Source organism: Grammomys surdaster, unplaced genomic scaffold, assembly GCF_004785775.1.
Source record: "Grammomys surdaster isolate TR1022 unplaced genomic scaffold, NIH_TR_1.0 322, whole genome shotgun sequence".
In the NCBI taxonomy this organism is placed as follows: domain Eukaryota; kingdom Metazoa; phylum Chordata; class Mammalia; order Rodentia; family Muridae; genus Grammomys; species Grammomys surdaster.
The window spans coordinates 1,997,661-2,014,721 of record NW_021604741.1 but is presented as its reverse complement, the minus strand read 5'-3'; the positions used below and the strand labels follow the sequence as shown (position 1 = coordinate 2,014,721).

General features: G+C 42.7%; 1 protein-coding gene across 1 annotated transcript in view; it reads right to left on the bottom strand.

Annotated features, from left to right (window-relative positions):
* Washc3 (WASH complex subunit 3) overlaps positions 1-4,045 on the bottom strand; it is a 40,412-nt gene extending 36,367 nt beyond the window's left edge. The window contains exons 1-2 of the mRNA XM_028778042.1: positions 3,904-4,045; positions 3,230-3,328 (exon numbers count right to left, since the gene is read on the bottom strand). Of these exons, the coding sequence (XP_028633875.1) occupies positions 3,230-3,328; positions 3,904-3,954 (150 nt within the window). The 5' untranslated portion in view covers positions 3,955-4,045. The remainder of the gene's footprint in view (positions 1-3,229; positions 3,329-3,903) is intronic.
* Between the last annotated feature and the right edge of the window lie 13,016 nt (positions 4,046-17,061).

The window sequence follows — 17,061 nt, the reverse complement described above, 5'->3', positions numbered from 1 at the left end:
TGGAACTAGTCTTACCACGGTCTCTGCCATCCTGAAGCAGCTGGCCTGGGGGAAGGGTTTGAAGATAGAAACAGCACCAGTTAGGTGGTAGCCAACTGGAGGGTGGGGACAGGCTTCTCTAGAAGGTAGTATACACTTTGAATCAGCATCTAGTACTTAGCACAGTTTCTTCTATAGCTAGAATTTATGGGTCCAGGAACCAAGGGGTAGACATGGGAATGGTTCCAGTTACTATGGCTCCTAGTGACCCACAAGAAAAGCTATACAGACCATACAGTACAGTACTGATAAAAACAGGCTGTGGAACAGGAAAGGGTACCCAAAATAAAGCCAAACATTTATAATCAGTTGATTTTCACAGACATGCCAAGAACACAATTGGAAAAAAAAGTGTGTGTGTGGGGGGGAGGAACAGTTTCTCCGACAAGTGGTGTGGGATATACATAAGCCAAAGAGTAAACACTAGAGGCTATCACACACCATGCACAAAAAACGGGTCAACACGGACAGAACGCTCACATGAAAGGTCTGAAACCACAAAACTGCCAGAAAAGAAAAACACAGAAGGACAGCTTTGGGCAGCGGAATGGACAATGATTTTTCTGAAAATGACCCCGAAAGTCCAGGTAGCAAAAGCAGAACTAGCAAATGTACTTGAAACAAAAAGCTTCTGTGCAGAATAGAACTGTCAGCAGGGGTGAAGACCCCCTATAGTAGGGTGAAAGACCCCTCTATGGCAGGGTGAGAGACCCCCTATGGCAGGGTGAAGACCCCCTACGGCAGGATGAGAGACCCCCTATGGCAGGGTGAGAGATCCCCTATGGCAGGGGTGAAGACCCTCTATGGCAGGGTGAGAGACCCCTATGGCAGGGTGAGAGACCCCTATGGCAGGGGTGAAGACCCCCTTTGGAATGGAGGATGTTTAAAAGCTGTCTATCTAATAGCATGGTGATAGCCAAATCTATAAAGAACCACAATTCAATAGTAAAAACCAGATAATTCCATTTTAAGAAATGCACAAAGGACCTGAACAGATAATTACCAATGGAAGATTAAGAAATTAAATGGATACGTGGGGGAAAATGTGTAGCATCACTTATCATAAAGAAGATGCAGATTAATACGTAATGAGAGCTCACATCACATCCATTACAGATTAATGTTACTAGATTAAAGACATACAGGAATTAGCGCGGAGGCAGAGGTCCATTTACGCTGTTGGTAGGAATGTAAGTTAATGTAGCTGCTTTGGAAAGCTAGTATAGAAAGTCTTATAAAGTAAAAAGGGAAGTGCAACGACTTAAAGATCGAAGGAAGTGGTGTCGGGATGTGAATGCGGCAGCTGTTTGTCCATGGTAGCATTTACCAACAGCCAGGCTACGGAATCAATGTACGCGTCCATAGACAACGAGTGGACAGACGGAATGCCATCCATACATACAGGAATCAAAATGGCGTGTTTTACATCATGAAGACTTTGCAATACTAACTTATCAAAATAAATATGTGACAGAGAGCAAAAGGCAGGAGGCTAGCTTTGAATGAACTGAGCTTTTGATCCAATATACTTCTCTGGTGGTCAGGGCATCACTAGAGGAGACGGGCCAACTCTGGGGAATGCTGGGAGTGTGGGAGCTGGAGAGGGGAGTGTGGGTCAGAAGGCTCTGCTTCAGTATAAGCTCTCAGTGAGGTGACACTCGCCATCTTTGATACGGGTTGTCAATAAGCAGTACCGATTCCCCAGACAGCGGAAACTGAGGGAGGGGGTCACTATAAAGACAAGGGGTTATCCTCGCCCCAGAGCAGCTTATAGCAAATTGCTTTCCTTCCTACCTGCTTGCTAGTTTGATTTACCTCAATAAGAACAACTGTACAACTATAGGAAATGAATACCTGCTTTCTTCGGCTGAAACTCAGTCTTTAGATACTCTAACCTAGAGTAAAATGGGTCACGTAAGAACAGAAAGGTGAAAAACTCCTTTACTCAGTGGGCTCCTTATCCTATTTAGAGAAACAATGGTATGAGAGAGAAACAGACTGGACAGACTGCTCAGCAGTTCAAAGTATTTGGGCAAAGGGCCCAGGATGGATTGCCTACACCCACTGGGTGGCTCATAACTGTCCATATTCTAGGAAGTCTTAAGCCTTCTTCTGACCTCCATAGGCACCAGACATACACATGATCAACACTCACACATATAAAATAAATACATCTTAAATTTTCTAATAGACCAAAAAGAAAGGAGAAAAAGTGAGGCCTGGCAAGGGCCTAGTCTCTGGGACTGTTCAAACGCAAGACACACAGACCTGAGTTCCTCATTGCATCAGTAACTACATTTTACTTTCATTTGTCTCAGTGGAAAAGCTGAAGGAATTCTGATAAAGAAATAAAAACAACGGCTGGGGCTAGGGGTGTCGCTCAGTGGCAGAGTGCATCCGTAGCATGTTCAAAGCCTTAATCACAACCCATAATATAAACAGCTCAAATTTTATTCAAATAAGAAGCTTCCTATCTCCAGGCAATTCTGATTAACAGCCCCACATCTAACATAAACTCTGTTTTGTCAAAGATATATCTCACATAAGACAATATAAGAAAATAGAATATTAAATCAATCCAGCTGTAAACTGTCTATGTTTCTACTCTCTTATTTCCTTCCTTAAAGTCAGCTTCAATATATATATTCCCTATTTTCCTCCTCCTTAAAACAAACAAATTAGGAAAACTTTTTCCAAGATCAGGAGAGGTTTCTGGATCTGGCGCTGAATTCTTGTTTACATATAATTCGCACTTCATGAGTCATCTGTCATTTGCAGAAAAGTATTTTTTGAAACATGTATTTCTAGGCTACTTCTGTGAATCCATTTTGGCTCAAAGGATGCAAAGCAATTCAAGATAAATTCAAACATATATTTAAAATGTAATCTCTTAGTAGAAAGATGAACAAAACACCACTTTCAAATAAAAAAAAAAATTCAACGGTGAAATCCTGGATTTCCTTTTGTTCTCATGATTATAACACACTTGGCTTCTTAGAAGCCTAATTCAGCTAAGACAGGGCACAGGACTGACGGCGACAGAATCAGACATGCTACGGTCTTAAGACATTTGAAATTCATGGCAAAGTGAACACATGACGGCTGTAATTCTTGTTCCACTTCATTTGTCAACATGAAAAGCTGAGGGTGACTTCTTGGCCACTCCATGAACTAGTAGCCCAGGACCTACCTCCTCACAAACTGTGGAAAACCGGTTGAGAAACTGCACAGTGTGCACCACAAACTGGTTTAGAAATGCCACGGTTCTTTTCTGTTGAATAGCTGGCACCTGTATTATGTAAAAACAAACACGATTCTTAAAGGAGAAATATACCCTGGGCAATCCTTTGGATATATTTATTTCATAGAGGGGATGGTCTGCCCTGGGACATCAATTTCATGAAGGGCTGAGAAGAGTCACTGATTTGTTTTCCTGAATCTGTGTGAGTCAAAGTGACAGGGGTTGCATAAAGTTTGAGAATGTCTGTCTCTGTCTCTGTCTCTCTGTCTCTCTGTCTCTCTCTCTCTCACACACACACACACACACACACACACACACACACACACAGAGACCAGCTTGGTCGAATAAGAGGTGAAGTGTTAGAGGTGGTACTATCTCCAGACTGTCAATCTTGGGCGTAGAAACACGTGATGTTTGGAGCAAAGGCTGCGTGGCACACCAACTCTTTTCTTAGCCCAGGAAGGACCCCTTTCAAAGTGGACTGCAGGGCTCCCCTTTCCCCAGGCTAGGTAAACAGAGGCCCAGATTGGGCCTGGAGAGGTGGCGTCTCCCCTGGGAACTGGGGTCCCATGGCCAAGCCTCCTTCCCTGCTCGTCGGAAGCTCAAGTCCATCCTTTACAAACCTTGGTCAGGTCTATGCCTGACCCCATGAGAGGAAGCCCATCCTCATCCATCTCCTCAGCGGATGGGGACCCCGGGTCTCAGGCACAAGCTCCTCCCAGCCCGGTAGAGAGCCCAGACTCCTTTCCCAAGTTCCTGCCTTCGGGGCCTTCCCGGAAGAAAGCGCGTGCGTTCACCAATCAATCGGTGGCTTCGAAGAGGCCGCTCCGCCCCCTCGCCCTCGCTTAGAATTCTGGGATTGGTAGTTCACAAGTCAGATTGTAAAGTTGGGCTGGGAAAATCTGCTGATGAGCAGGGTTCACAGTTACTGTTTTAGCAAAAAAATCAAAAATTTAAAAAAAAAAAACCTGGGGGGGGGGGGGGGGTGGGAGGGAGGGAGAGAGAGGGCGAAATAGAGACAAAGTGACAGAGAGACACAGACACACACAGAATGAGTTCAGATTGAGAAAATTAGAAGCTGAGCTATATCCTTTTGAGACTTTACCTGCTTAGTCCTGTTTCAAAAAGATCCATAATTCACTGAAGAGCACTTCTCTTTTTTTGTAATCCTACTAAGTGCCAGATCTTCTGCTAGCCCTTATGAAGAATAGAGGAATCAATCAGAGTGAGTCCAGCCCTGGAGAGCCTTATACCCTGGAGATCTGTTTCTAAAGCTATATTATATAAAGCTGTTATTATATATAATATATATATAAATATATATAATATATAAATATATATAATATAAATAATATATAATATAAATATATAATATAAAGCTATATTATATAAAGCTGTTTCTATATATATCATAATTTCAAGCAACAGCTGAGACACACAGATGTGAAAGTGATTGCAATTTACATCATGTAAAAGATCTTTACACCTGCAGTATAAGAGTTTGGAACACATTTTACCAGCTATGTGAGTTAGTACAGGTCATCTAAGCAAAAGTAAACCTTTTTATTATACCAAACAAGTACTGAAGAGGTGACGGGATCGCCTCTGCTATACTATTCAAAGGGAGGACATGCAGAACTGTGATAGGCAAAATTTAGATGGACATGCAAACAAAATCCCATGTAAGTTGTGGCATTGCAAATTAGCATGTACAAACACTTGTGGACCCATGAGTACATGCACACCACATGCAAAGTGCTGTGGTTCTGTGGATAACAGGAGCTCCTAAGTTGCCCAGGAAGAGGAAGCCGACCTTAGCATCTACTTAACATTAAGAGGAGTTAAGATGATGATCTGGAATGAACCTTTGTACAAACAAAGGCATAGAGGCAAGAGGGTATATGGTGTTTAAGGCAAAGGTAAAGCGGTTTGGTGGTGTAAACAGAAATGCCTAGAAGTGGAGAATAATGAGAAATAAGGCAGCAGTAGACACAAAAAGCTGACGAAGGGTCTTTTATGTCAGAATAAGAGTTGTGTTTTTCTAAATGTGAGTCGAGAGCTTCTGTTTGGGAGTGCTTCTTAAAATACCCATTCCAGAGATTAACCTCAGACAAGCCAAATCAGGATCTCTTTTGGATAAACGTTGATGCTTGCGTTTTAAATACCACTCCCAGGAATGAGTCTGCATTGTGTTGCTTGCAGCAGTGAGCTTTTACTGTCAGGTTCTATAGGACCTCACTGACCAGTAGCTCTAAAAGAGGTAATCCATTCCTAGTTCGAGGCCTTTGGTTAGCCTGAAGTACCTAGTAGGGGCATTGCTGCCTTATTATAGAGCAGTTCCACTGAAATTATATATATACATTGTATTAGTCAGGGCTCTCTTGAGTCACAGAACTTCTGGGTAGTCTCTATACAGTAAGGGAATTTGTTATGACGGCTTGAAGTCTGCAGTCTAATACAAGGATCAGTCCCACAAGGCAAGCAGGAGAAGAGCGAATCTTCCTCCTTCCAAAGTCCTCATCTAGGTCTCCAGCAGAAGGTGTGGCCTAGATTAAAGATATGTACCACCACGCCTGGTCTGGGACTTGCTTTGTCCCAGATGACCTTGAACTCCTTGCCTTAATCTCCTGGGATTCATAGCCACTATGCCTCAAAATCTCCATGCTAAAATCCAGGTCAGAAGCTTGTATCTTCCAGCCTCAAGATCAGGATCACAGGTGAGCCTTCCAATTCTGGATTGTAGTTCATTCCAGACATAGTCAAGTTGCCAACCAGGAATAGCCATTACAGTCCACCCCTTGTTGACTTGACACAAATAATATCTCATGTCCACATGAAACAATAGCAAGGTCACGAATATACCTAATACCTAACATGTTATAACTATTCCTTGTACAATCACAAACACATTTGTAAATTTACAATGCGGCAATGTCTCTTGGGAACATTTCTTTAGTATCTCAACTTAAATACCAATTGATGTTAAAGAAATTGGAAGAAAGCACAAATAGCTTATACTATGCAAATGTGTTTTTAACAAAATAAAACAGAAGCATCCAAGTTACTTTATAATCCTTGTTTCTGTTACGTGACCTTAGATGGTATTTATAACTTCCTTCCTATACTATCCATTCTGTATTTCCTCCACCCTCTGCAAGCATCTCAGCAGGTCTTAGCTCTTTTCCTGGAGGAGTGACACATACCTTCATTCCTGATGAGTCTTTGTCCTTTGTCATCCTGCTTGGATTAGGCTGTCATAGTTTCCCATTGACTTTAATCACAGGACATGGTAGTACTAAGTAAGAGACGCCCTAAGGGAATCTCCTGCACTCCAGACACAATCCTTCTTACCTCCACTGTGGAGAGGTGATGCAATTTCACCATGGTAATCTGGATCTATCACCCCTCCTAACACTGTTATTTCTTTCTTAGTCTGTTGGTTAAAGGGCATTAGAAACCTGAAATAACCAGAGGGAAGTCTGAGCTTCCAGTTCAATGGAATGTTTGTTGTGGCTCCTAGTAGGAGCACTCCCTCCTCTGGAACCAAAACTTCTAGGCCAGCAGAACCTAGAGTTATGGGGACAGGAAGCAAAAATTTTTCTAGAGGGTCACTAGGAGTGATAGTGAGTGGAACTATTCCCTTTTCCACCCCTTGATTCCTGGACCCATGGATCCTGGCTATAGGAGAAACTGTACCATATATTAGATGCTGATTCAAAGCATATCCTGCCTTCTGAAGAACTCTGTCCCAGCCCTCCATGCTGCTGTCACATAATTGGTGCTGTAACTGTATCTTCAAACGGCCATTCTATCTTTCTATTAGACCAGTTGCTTCAGGATGATGGGGAACATGGTAAGACCAGTGGAGTCCATGATCGTGGGCCCACTGTCACACTTCTCTGGCTATGAAATGAGTTCCTTGGTCAGAAGCAATACTTTGTAGAATACCATGATGGTAGATAAGGCATTCTGTAAGTCCATGGATGGTGGCTTTGGCAGTAGCATTTCACGCAGGAAATGCAAATCCATGACCAGAATAAGTATCTACTCCTGTAAGAACAAAACGTTGGCCTTTCCGTGGAGGAAGTGATCCAATGTAGTCAACCTGCCACCAGGTTGCTGGCTGGTCACCTCGAGGAATGGTGCCATGTCTGGGGCTCAGTGTTGGTTTCTGCTGTTGGCAGATCTAGCATTCAGCAGCAGCTGTAGCCAGGTCAGCCTTGGTGAGTGGAAGTCCACGTTGTTGAGCCCAAGCATGACCTCGATCTCGGGCACCATGGCCACTTTGTTCATGTGCCATTGAGCAGGCTGGGGACAGAGGCTGGCTGTCCACAGAACGGGTCATCTTATCCGTGTGATTACTGAACTCCTCCTCAGCTGAAGTCACCTTTTGGTGAGCATTTACATAGGACATAAATATCTTCACGTCTTTTGCCCATTTGGAGAGATCCGTCCACACACTCCTTTCCCAGATGTCTTTCTCACCAATTTTCCAAATGTGATCTTTCCAAGTCTCTGACCATACAGCCAATCTACTGAGCTACTTGAGATATATAGAACTTTGAAAATAATACCATATCATCTAGACTTTGTTCCATTCACAGAGCAAAGAACCCTAAGTTTTTCAGAATGGTAAATTAGCATTGGCTTCAATGAAAAACCCCCAGCTTCTTTAAGCCCTAACTAGAGAATTAGTTTGACCCTTGAGGCTTTGACAAGGGCATTGACATCTTTCTGGCTATAAAAGTCTGACATGGCATCTTCCAATAGAAAGCTGTCCCATCCGTGTTGAAAGCTGGTTGGCTAGCATAGCCACCTTCATCACTGACCGTTTCTAGACCTAAGGGATAATTTGCTGAATCTCTGCTTCAGACAGAGACAGACTTGCTGACAACTTCATTGAACAACTTCTGCTAGCATCCTGTCCCACTGAACCCAGTTAGGGAAATGGGATCTTCAGGGAGGCAAGGGTCAAGGATCCATGTCCTTGACAGCCCCCACTCCAGTTTTTGGGGGACCTGCATGAAGGCCAGGCTGCACATCTGCTACATATGTGTTGTGTACTAGGTCCAGTCCATGCTTGGTCTTTGTTTGGTAGTTCAGTCTCTGGGAGTACCCAAAGGTCCAGGTTAGTTGACTCTGTTGGTCTTCCCATGGAGTTCCTGTCCTCTTCAGTTCCCTCAATCCTTCCCCCAGTTCTTCCACAAGACTCCCTGAGTTCCATCTAACATTTGGCAGTGAGTCTCTGCATCTGTTTCCATCGGCTGCTGGGTGGAGCCTCTCAGAGGACAGTTATGCTAGGATCCTATCTGCAAGCATAGCAGAGTATTACTAACAGTGTCAGGGATCAGTTCTTGCCCATTGGTTCTTGCTATGGGCCCAACTTGTCTGAAGTTGATCCAGTCATTGGTTGGTCATTCCCTCTGTCTCTGTTCTTTGTCCTTGTAGGCAGGACACATTTTGGGTCAAAGGTTTTATGGGTGGGTTGGTGTCCTTATTCTTCCACTGGGAGTCCTGCCTGGCTATAGGAGGTGGCCACTTCAGGTTCCATATCCCCCAATGCTAGGAGTCTCAGCTAGAGTCACCCCCATAGACTCTCTGGAACCTTCTCCATCTCAGGTCTGTGGCACGTCCTAGAGACATCCCCCCCTGCTACCTATCTACAGTCTCTCCTCCAGGCTCTCCCTACACCTGGTCCCCCATGCTCTCATGCCTATCTCCTTTCCCTCTCAGTTCCCTCCCTCCATTCACTTCCGATGTCTACCTTATTTCTCCTTCTGAGAAAGATTCAAGCATCCTCCCTTGAGTCCTCCTTGTTATTTGGCTTCTCTGGGTCTGTGGATTCTAGCATGGCCCATGCTTGTGTTTGAGGGGTTAGAGGGAAACAGGTAGATGGACTAGTCAGGACACAGATGATGCTTATGGGTTAAGTCTGCCATCTTATATGGGTGTGATTTGCAACACTCCAAAACAACCATGTAGTAACATCAATGGTTACGGATCCCAAATTACTGTAAACAGACATAATGAGAAGGTCGGAAATGCTGAGAATTACTAAGACGTGACACAGATGCCAGGCGTGATCACACACTGTGGAAAAGGGGCTAAGAAATAGACATGCTCCATGAAGTTGCCACAGAGCTTCAGTTTGTAGAAAGAGAGGGGAAAAAAAGCAATTATCTGGAAAGCCCAGTAAAACCAACCACAATAAAACGAGGTTTGCCTAAACTGTACTTGTGTCACTCGTATAACTAACATACGCACTGTGACAGTTCTAGGCAACTGTACTCATGTTTTGTTTTCTTCCCTTGATAAAGTCCATACAACCTGGAATTGTTCCATTAGGCTGTAAATTCCTTGGAGCAAAGGCTATTCTTTTCTTTCGAGTCTTCAGTTGGTGCCTGTCATGCTGCTTTCCAGTGAAAACTCATTAATAAATTAAACATGCTGTTTTAAGGGCTTATTGTGATGCAGACATGGTCCTTGGCATTGAACAGTTTTCCCTCTATCCATCCCTTTAGCCATCTCTTCAAACGTATCCCATGGTGTGTACTCAACATATCATAAACAGGCATATGGAAGGGAACAGAAGAAGAGATAACGCTTATGTCCTCCTGCATATAAAAATGATAACGGGCACGGAGCTGCTCACAGTCTAGACTGGGAGACAAATAAATGAGAGATTAATAGTGTCATAATGGCCAGGCTAAAGTGTACCCTGAAGAGCAACACCTAATACATCGATGAGTATTTCTTTTAAGAGGACCTGCTGCTTAGTTTTTAAGATATGATAGATGAATAGAACAGAGATATGAACCCCACCCACCTCAGGTACAGAAAATGGGGTGCTACACTGATGATCTTATCCTTCCCAGTTCCCAATCCCTTGACATGTAGAAACCAGCAATGAGCAAAGTTCCCATTAGCCTCTCCTGAGGATACTGCAACCTGTGTAGCCTCTCTCTGGTTCTTTCCTCATCTTTAGCCCCCTTCCTGTATTCTCGGGGAAGGAGATGATCATTTCCCTTGCACCTCATTGGGCCACTGCCTTTCCCTTCTCTGTAAGTGCTGTTCTTGTAGTTGGCTTTTTCTCGCTTGTCCTCTTTTGAATGTCTAGAGATAATATGGATGCCCTCTTTTCTCATTCTTTCAACTGTCCTCCAAAAATCTCTTCCTCTTCAAACACAGAACTTTCTAATGCTTAATCTTCAATCCCTGTAGCTTCCTATTGTATCCTCACCCTCTCCATTTTTTTACTGACACATTTCTATCTGTCCATGCGTTACCTTTCTAGCTTACTGTCTTGTCACAATTTTATAACTTTTTCAACTACAAGAAGCCCATTTTTTGTTGTCCTTAGGCTTTTTGTTTTCATTTTTGAAATTAAAAAACAATCACATTGTTTCTCTCCTTCCCTTACCTGGTTCCATCTCCTCTCATTCTCCCTCTGAAATTCATGGTATACATACATATATACATATGTGTATATACATATATATATACATATATGTATATATGTATGTATATATAGTATATAGTATAATTATATATATAATTATACTGCATACAACACATATATGCAATATACTCATATATATACACATACATATATGTATATATACACAATATCCATATTTGTAAATGTATATACATGTGTGCATATATGCACAACTATATAAATACAAAAATACAATTTGGTCAGTCTATTAAATTTTACTTGTATGTGTATGATTTCCAGGCTAGTCAATTGGTACTACATAAGGGCTTATTCCTAGAGAAGACTGTTTCTCCCACTCGTATCCTACCTTAATTGCCTATAGTTCTTTGTTTATGGGCAGGGTCCTGTGAGGTTTCCCTTGTCTGTGTTAAGATGCTTATTGGTGTTGTACTTGTTTGGGTCTTGTTAAGGCAGTATATTCTTGGGGGCCATGAGTGAAGCTTCTCTGTCATCTCTAGGAGATACAGTGTTGTAGATTTCCTAGAAGTCTCCATTTTTATCACCCCTCCCTTCCCGGATGTCCTTAGTTTGTACTCTGGGTTTTATTATAACAGCTGTAAGTTTGCTTGTCCCCTTTTGCCATACTTATCTGAGAACATTTAAGTGCTTTTTTCTATGACTGTCATCTGTAGTATATGACTGTCACTGGCTGACCTCCAGCAGAATCCCTTCATGTGTCTTGAGGCTAGACTTGCAACGGTACCCTACTACATCCATTCCCGATCCATACCAAAGCCTTCAAACCTTGCCTTCCCTTAATTACTTTGGATACACTCCTTATTCCAAGGAAAAGAGAGTTCCTCTGCCTGTGCCCTAGATACTCACCCCAGTACGTAGTTCCAATGGCTGCTCCATTTTCCCTGGCACCTACAGCATGGTCTTTCCTTGGCTCATTTCCAGTAAAATACAAATGTGCTATGACTTCACCTTTCCCTGAAAAATGAACTTTGCTCTCCCTTTCAGGCAAGTTCTTCGAAAGATTGCCCAGCCTCTCATTCATAAATCTTAATTTCATCTTCTCTCATTCATTGCTGGACATTTTCATAAGCTTCAGTACTGATCTCAGAGCCACCTGTGACTTTTCATGATCTCACCCAAAGAGTCTTACTATCCAACTTGACCTGTAAAGAACATTTGAGAACATTGATCACCTTTTCCTGGTTGGAACCTTCTGTATGCTTCAGGAAAGCAGATCCCTCTTCCTCTACCTTCTCCATCACGCTGGCCACTTCTGAGTTTCTCTTGTTAGTCTGACCTTACTACCTTTATATGGCTACTCTGGGTATCACAATGGAAGCCAATGAAACTGAATCGGAGTTAAAATTGGACAATTAAAGGTGTGTAAAAATATGAGCCCCCCCAAAAAAATGAGGCCCTTTGAGGGATACAGTGTGGCAAGGACTTCGGGGCTTTTCTCCGAGATGAGAAACTATGTAAGGATAGAGAACAAAAACATGATTAGAGGTACTGAGGAACTTAAGTAGGGGAGTCGTGTGGTTAGAATCTTATTTTAGGGCAGTCATTCCATTTGGCACAACACACAACTGAGTGCATCTTTTTAGGTAGGCAAGCTTGGAAAAGTTACATGGCTATGGCAGGCTATACTCCAGCCCCTGGTACACCTGAGCATCCTGGTCCTGTATCCTCCCACACCTCAGCAGCCCTTGAGTATACTCACAACTGTACTCTTCCAGACACATCTCACGTTCTGCCCAACATCCAGCTGCCCGCTCACCTCTTTCATCTCCCTCTTCCTTGTTCTAAGTCCAGTTTCTTTCCATTTCTGCAATCACTTACTCGAAACTAAACTTTAAACAGGTGGCTCTTTAAACACGATGTCTCCTCTGTCTGGAACAGTCATCTTTGCTCCTAAGCACTGTCTGGCTAACTTCTGCTCATTCTCACACCACATCCTTGATCTTCAAGTTTGTATACCACATGCTTGGGGATGATGGTCTTTGTGCAGGACAGAGTGAACATTTGCCAAGAACTACACACTGTTCCTGTTAGGAACTTTGCAGGGGATCTAGTTTTGTGACTGGGGGCCCTCCAGACCCAAGTCTGTCTCCACAGCTTATATACTCTTAGCAAGAATCCACCTGATTTCTTCTCTTAAGTCTTCTTGCAGGAGGATGCTTTTATTTTTCCATCTGTCATGTTCCTTCCACAGCTCTGTGTTCACCTGTGTTTCTTAAGAGTAGCCTCTTCAGAATGTGTTTCATTAAGGTCATGCTGTCGTTGTATCCCATGGAGATATTTGGGTTTTGCTTTATTTTGTTGTTTCTTGTGATCATGGTGTTGGAAGGCTTTCTTACAACTTTCCATGTCCCAATCATTAGCAGAAGTTGTACCACTCCATCCTTAGTCTCTCTGATCTGCCCAAGGATGTTGTTCTTCTGAATAAGCTACTGGCCAGCTCTGCTTAATCTTGTATTAGCAAATATACCTCTTGATCAATGGACCAAGTTACTTACCTGTTTGCTTAGAGCCAGCCCTGTTGGGAGTCAATTTAGGGCACAGACTGCCTTGACTTCTAATTCAACTTAAGCCCAACGTTTGCTACATAGCAAACCCTTAGTAAGCGTCTATTGAATGACATTCAGATCTTTGCACTTTCAAATCTTTATTGTTTGTGAACTCCTGACTTAGGTATAACTCACAACTCACAGCCTTTCTGGGGCACAGCTTAAATTGTCAGCCTATCCTGCCACTCTAGAGTGAAGACAAGTTCCTGGTCAGAAGAGGGAAAACCCAAGAGTGAGTGAGGGGTGAGACAAAACAAATCACCACTACCCACTGCCTACTTGTCAGTAGTGTTTTTGAGTTTGTAAAACAGGACTTTCGATGTATAAACTTCCCCGTTGGTAAAAGGACAACAGAAATTGTCACTGCTGTCACCACTGCGGTGATCTGCTGCTGTCCTTCCTTCATTCTGCTAAGGGTAAGAAATCAAATGCAGACAAGAACTCTCTAGAGAAACCATCTAAGAATAAAAAAACAAAAAGCCATCTAAGGGTCTCAGGTTACACATCGAGGGGCAGTACAAGAGGCAGTCTTCTGGCCAACTCAGAAAGTGAGTCTAACAGTGTGCTTCTACCATTAGAAAGGGGGTGCATGCATTCACCACAGAAATGACTGAGCAACTGGGCTCGCACCAGTCAGAGGCTTTCTGCTGAGCCATTAGGGGCAGTACGCCTCCTCTGCTCTGGGCAGAAAAAGCAAACCTCCAGTTGACCAAGGGTTTTTTTGATGGCACAAAGCTCTGTATGACATGTTTAAAACAACTGCAACTGGGACAGGGTCTTTAGGAGTATAGTTATGATTTTCATATAATAGCAAGCAGCTGTGGTTACTGGCTAGCGTCCTCAGAGTGACCATTGCTGGAGGGAGGGAGATCCAGCTAGCTGCTTAGCTGATAGTTGTCTCTGCTCTCTGCAGCCAAAGCACTAGGGAAATGTCTAATGGTTGTCAGTTACGGAGGCGGCGGTCCGCCGCCTCTGCTCTGGGCAGAAAAAGCAGAAATAAATATCAGAGGATGATTACAATAGACACATCATTAACAATGCTGTAGCTGCCCACACCATTGCTGTGGCAAGGATAACTGCTCTAGGGAGAGGTAGGTCTTTAGCATTCATCCTAACCAAGAAAATGAGGCAAGACTCCATGTCATGCAAATAAGGGAAACGCCAGGCCTTGTTCAGCAGACAAGGCAGCACCATAGCCTTTACTGCTGTCACCGCTGCAGCGATCTGCTGCTGCCCTTTCTTCATTCTGCTAAGGGTAAGAAATCAAACGCAGACAAGAACTCTCTAGAGAAGCTTTTCTCATGGAGGCAAGGCAAGGCCAACAGCTCAGGATCAACTAGCTTAAATGATTCTGGAGATCCTGAATTCAAACATGGCAGGCCTCCGTCACCAGGCTTTGCTTAGTTTTGCCCACCTTTAAAGAAAAGGTCTATTTTAAAAACTGCATCGAATGGATGCCACTCTGAGCTGCTTTTCATTAACCTCGCCTGGCCTTTTCTGTAAGTGACTCAGCACCTGGCCTTCTGAGAGCAGTCAGGTTACTTTGAATCACAGCTTCATACAGCCATTGAGAGGGACCCAGCAGCTCAGCATCAACATCTCTTCAAGCTTTTGTTTCTGCACTTCAAAACAATGTTAGAGTTGTGTAAGAGCTGATCCAAAAAAAAAGGCCAGGCCAAAAGTTATGAGTACAACGGCTCAGAAAAGTGGTAATAACGTTGACCAGCATGAGAATCAGTCTTCTATCCTGTTTTGATTTCTACTTTTTTTTTTCATTATTGGGGACCATACCTTAGGGCCTTCCATGTGCTAGGCAAATACTCTACAACTGAGCTATTTCCTGAAGTAGAGAAGGACATAGAGGGGGAGGAGGAGGGGGGAGGCAGAAGGGGAAGGTGAGAGAGAAAGGAAATAATGGCAAGACATCTAATAGTCACTGGATAGCAGTAGAGATATTGCTGAGGAAATATGCGTATTAAATGAAAACGTGAAACTATTTCTGGAAATCAGTTACAATATCCCGTCTTTCCAGTCAAGCATACTATTTTCCTCTTTTGTTTTCTAGGCTAGATTCCACTAGTTTTCCTTTCATACTTTGTTTTAGAAAGCCTTTCTCCTATGTAACTGTGACAGGAGGGATTGAAGTATTCTGGTTTTCATCTCAACAACAGAGGCAAACCCAGAACCACATAAAAGGGACCAAGAAGAAAGACCAACCTGGATGTACTAACATTAAGAACTTAACTTTCTCCAGATTCTGAATAAGGACTCTACATGCCAACATTGAAGACAAAAAGGCTTTCCTGGCAGGTTTATTTCCCCTTTATTTCCTAGTTTGAAATTTTGAGGGTAGGAGGTGGCAGATGTCAGGACACATTAAATCAATGTGCGCTAGAGATATGTAAACAGTTTGGATTTTGGGGTATCTATTACTCCAGGATCCTAAGAAATTGTTGTTTCTAAGGTTTTAATAGTGATGATGCTATGGAATTATTCCTTTTCCAGGCATTTTCCTTCAGTAGGTTTGAGGAACAATAATGCAAGGTCTTGTTAAGATTCTCTTTCCATAGAACACTTCTCAGAGACTGTAGCATCTAGGTGGTATGGTGCAGGAAGGACTCAGACAATAATACTTCACCCTTTCAGAACTGCTCGTCAGACAGGAGTGTAATGTATCAGTCAGGTAAGCCCAGGAATCGGTAAGACCATGGAAGCAGATGTACATATGTTGAAAATCAAGTACCAGGGCACTGGTTAGAGATAAGTAGAGCCGAGCTCCACACACTCCAGGTGAGGCATACGTGCACACATGTTCTCCAGGAGCAGGCAATTGGGAGAGGATGCACGATGGAGCATTTATCACACGGCTTGAGGCACTAGTGTTCAAGTCTAAAGAGAATAACCCACAAGAAATTTGGCCAAGTACATAAAACTCCTGAGTCTAAATATTATTGAAAACTATGATTTTCTTTGTTAAAATACATCTGCTTTGTTTTAATGAACAAACACTTCATTTTCACTAGGATTAGTAGGAGAAAGACCAAAGACATATTGCCATGAAGTTTATTAAAAAGTTACTTATTTTGGTCTGATTTAAACTTGATGTGAACTAAGAAGAGTACTTTCTCCAGATTACAGTCTAAGCAGAAATGAACCCAAACAAACTACTTCCTACTTCCTTATCACGGTGGTAAAATTCATCATTAGTTAACTCTGGCTTACTTTAGAGGTTGTCTGGGACTTCATTTCCTTTGTATACTGCCTCAAAAACAGAGATGTCCTAAAACAGTATTAGAAAGCTCTTACTTGAGATGGCTGCAAAGATTAACCTTCACTTTGGCCAGAGTCTAATCCTGTCTGGAGTTTGCTCAATGATAGGATGATGGCTGTGTTTATAAGAAAGATCAAAGTTTTGTAGCTAAGCACTATCATAAGCAAAGCAGCCAGCAGCTTTTGTCTTTTATTACAGAAATGGAGACTCAATAAAGCATTCTAAACGCAGATGGGAGACATGCTTGTTTCATAAACAATAAATCTATTGCATTCTGCAATTGTTTGTAAAGGTCAAGAGATCTGGTGGCCTTATTTTGCTTACTATTCATTGTTCATATGGAGTTTATAAGCTTACTTAAGTGTCATGAGTTTCAAGATCTGTCAAGAATTATCCCAGAATGCAAAGAATAATATGAGAGGCATACATGGAAGTAAGTTGACCCAAAGAAATTTCCAGACAAAAATGTCACCAGTTCCTCCTCAGA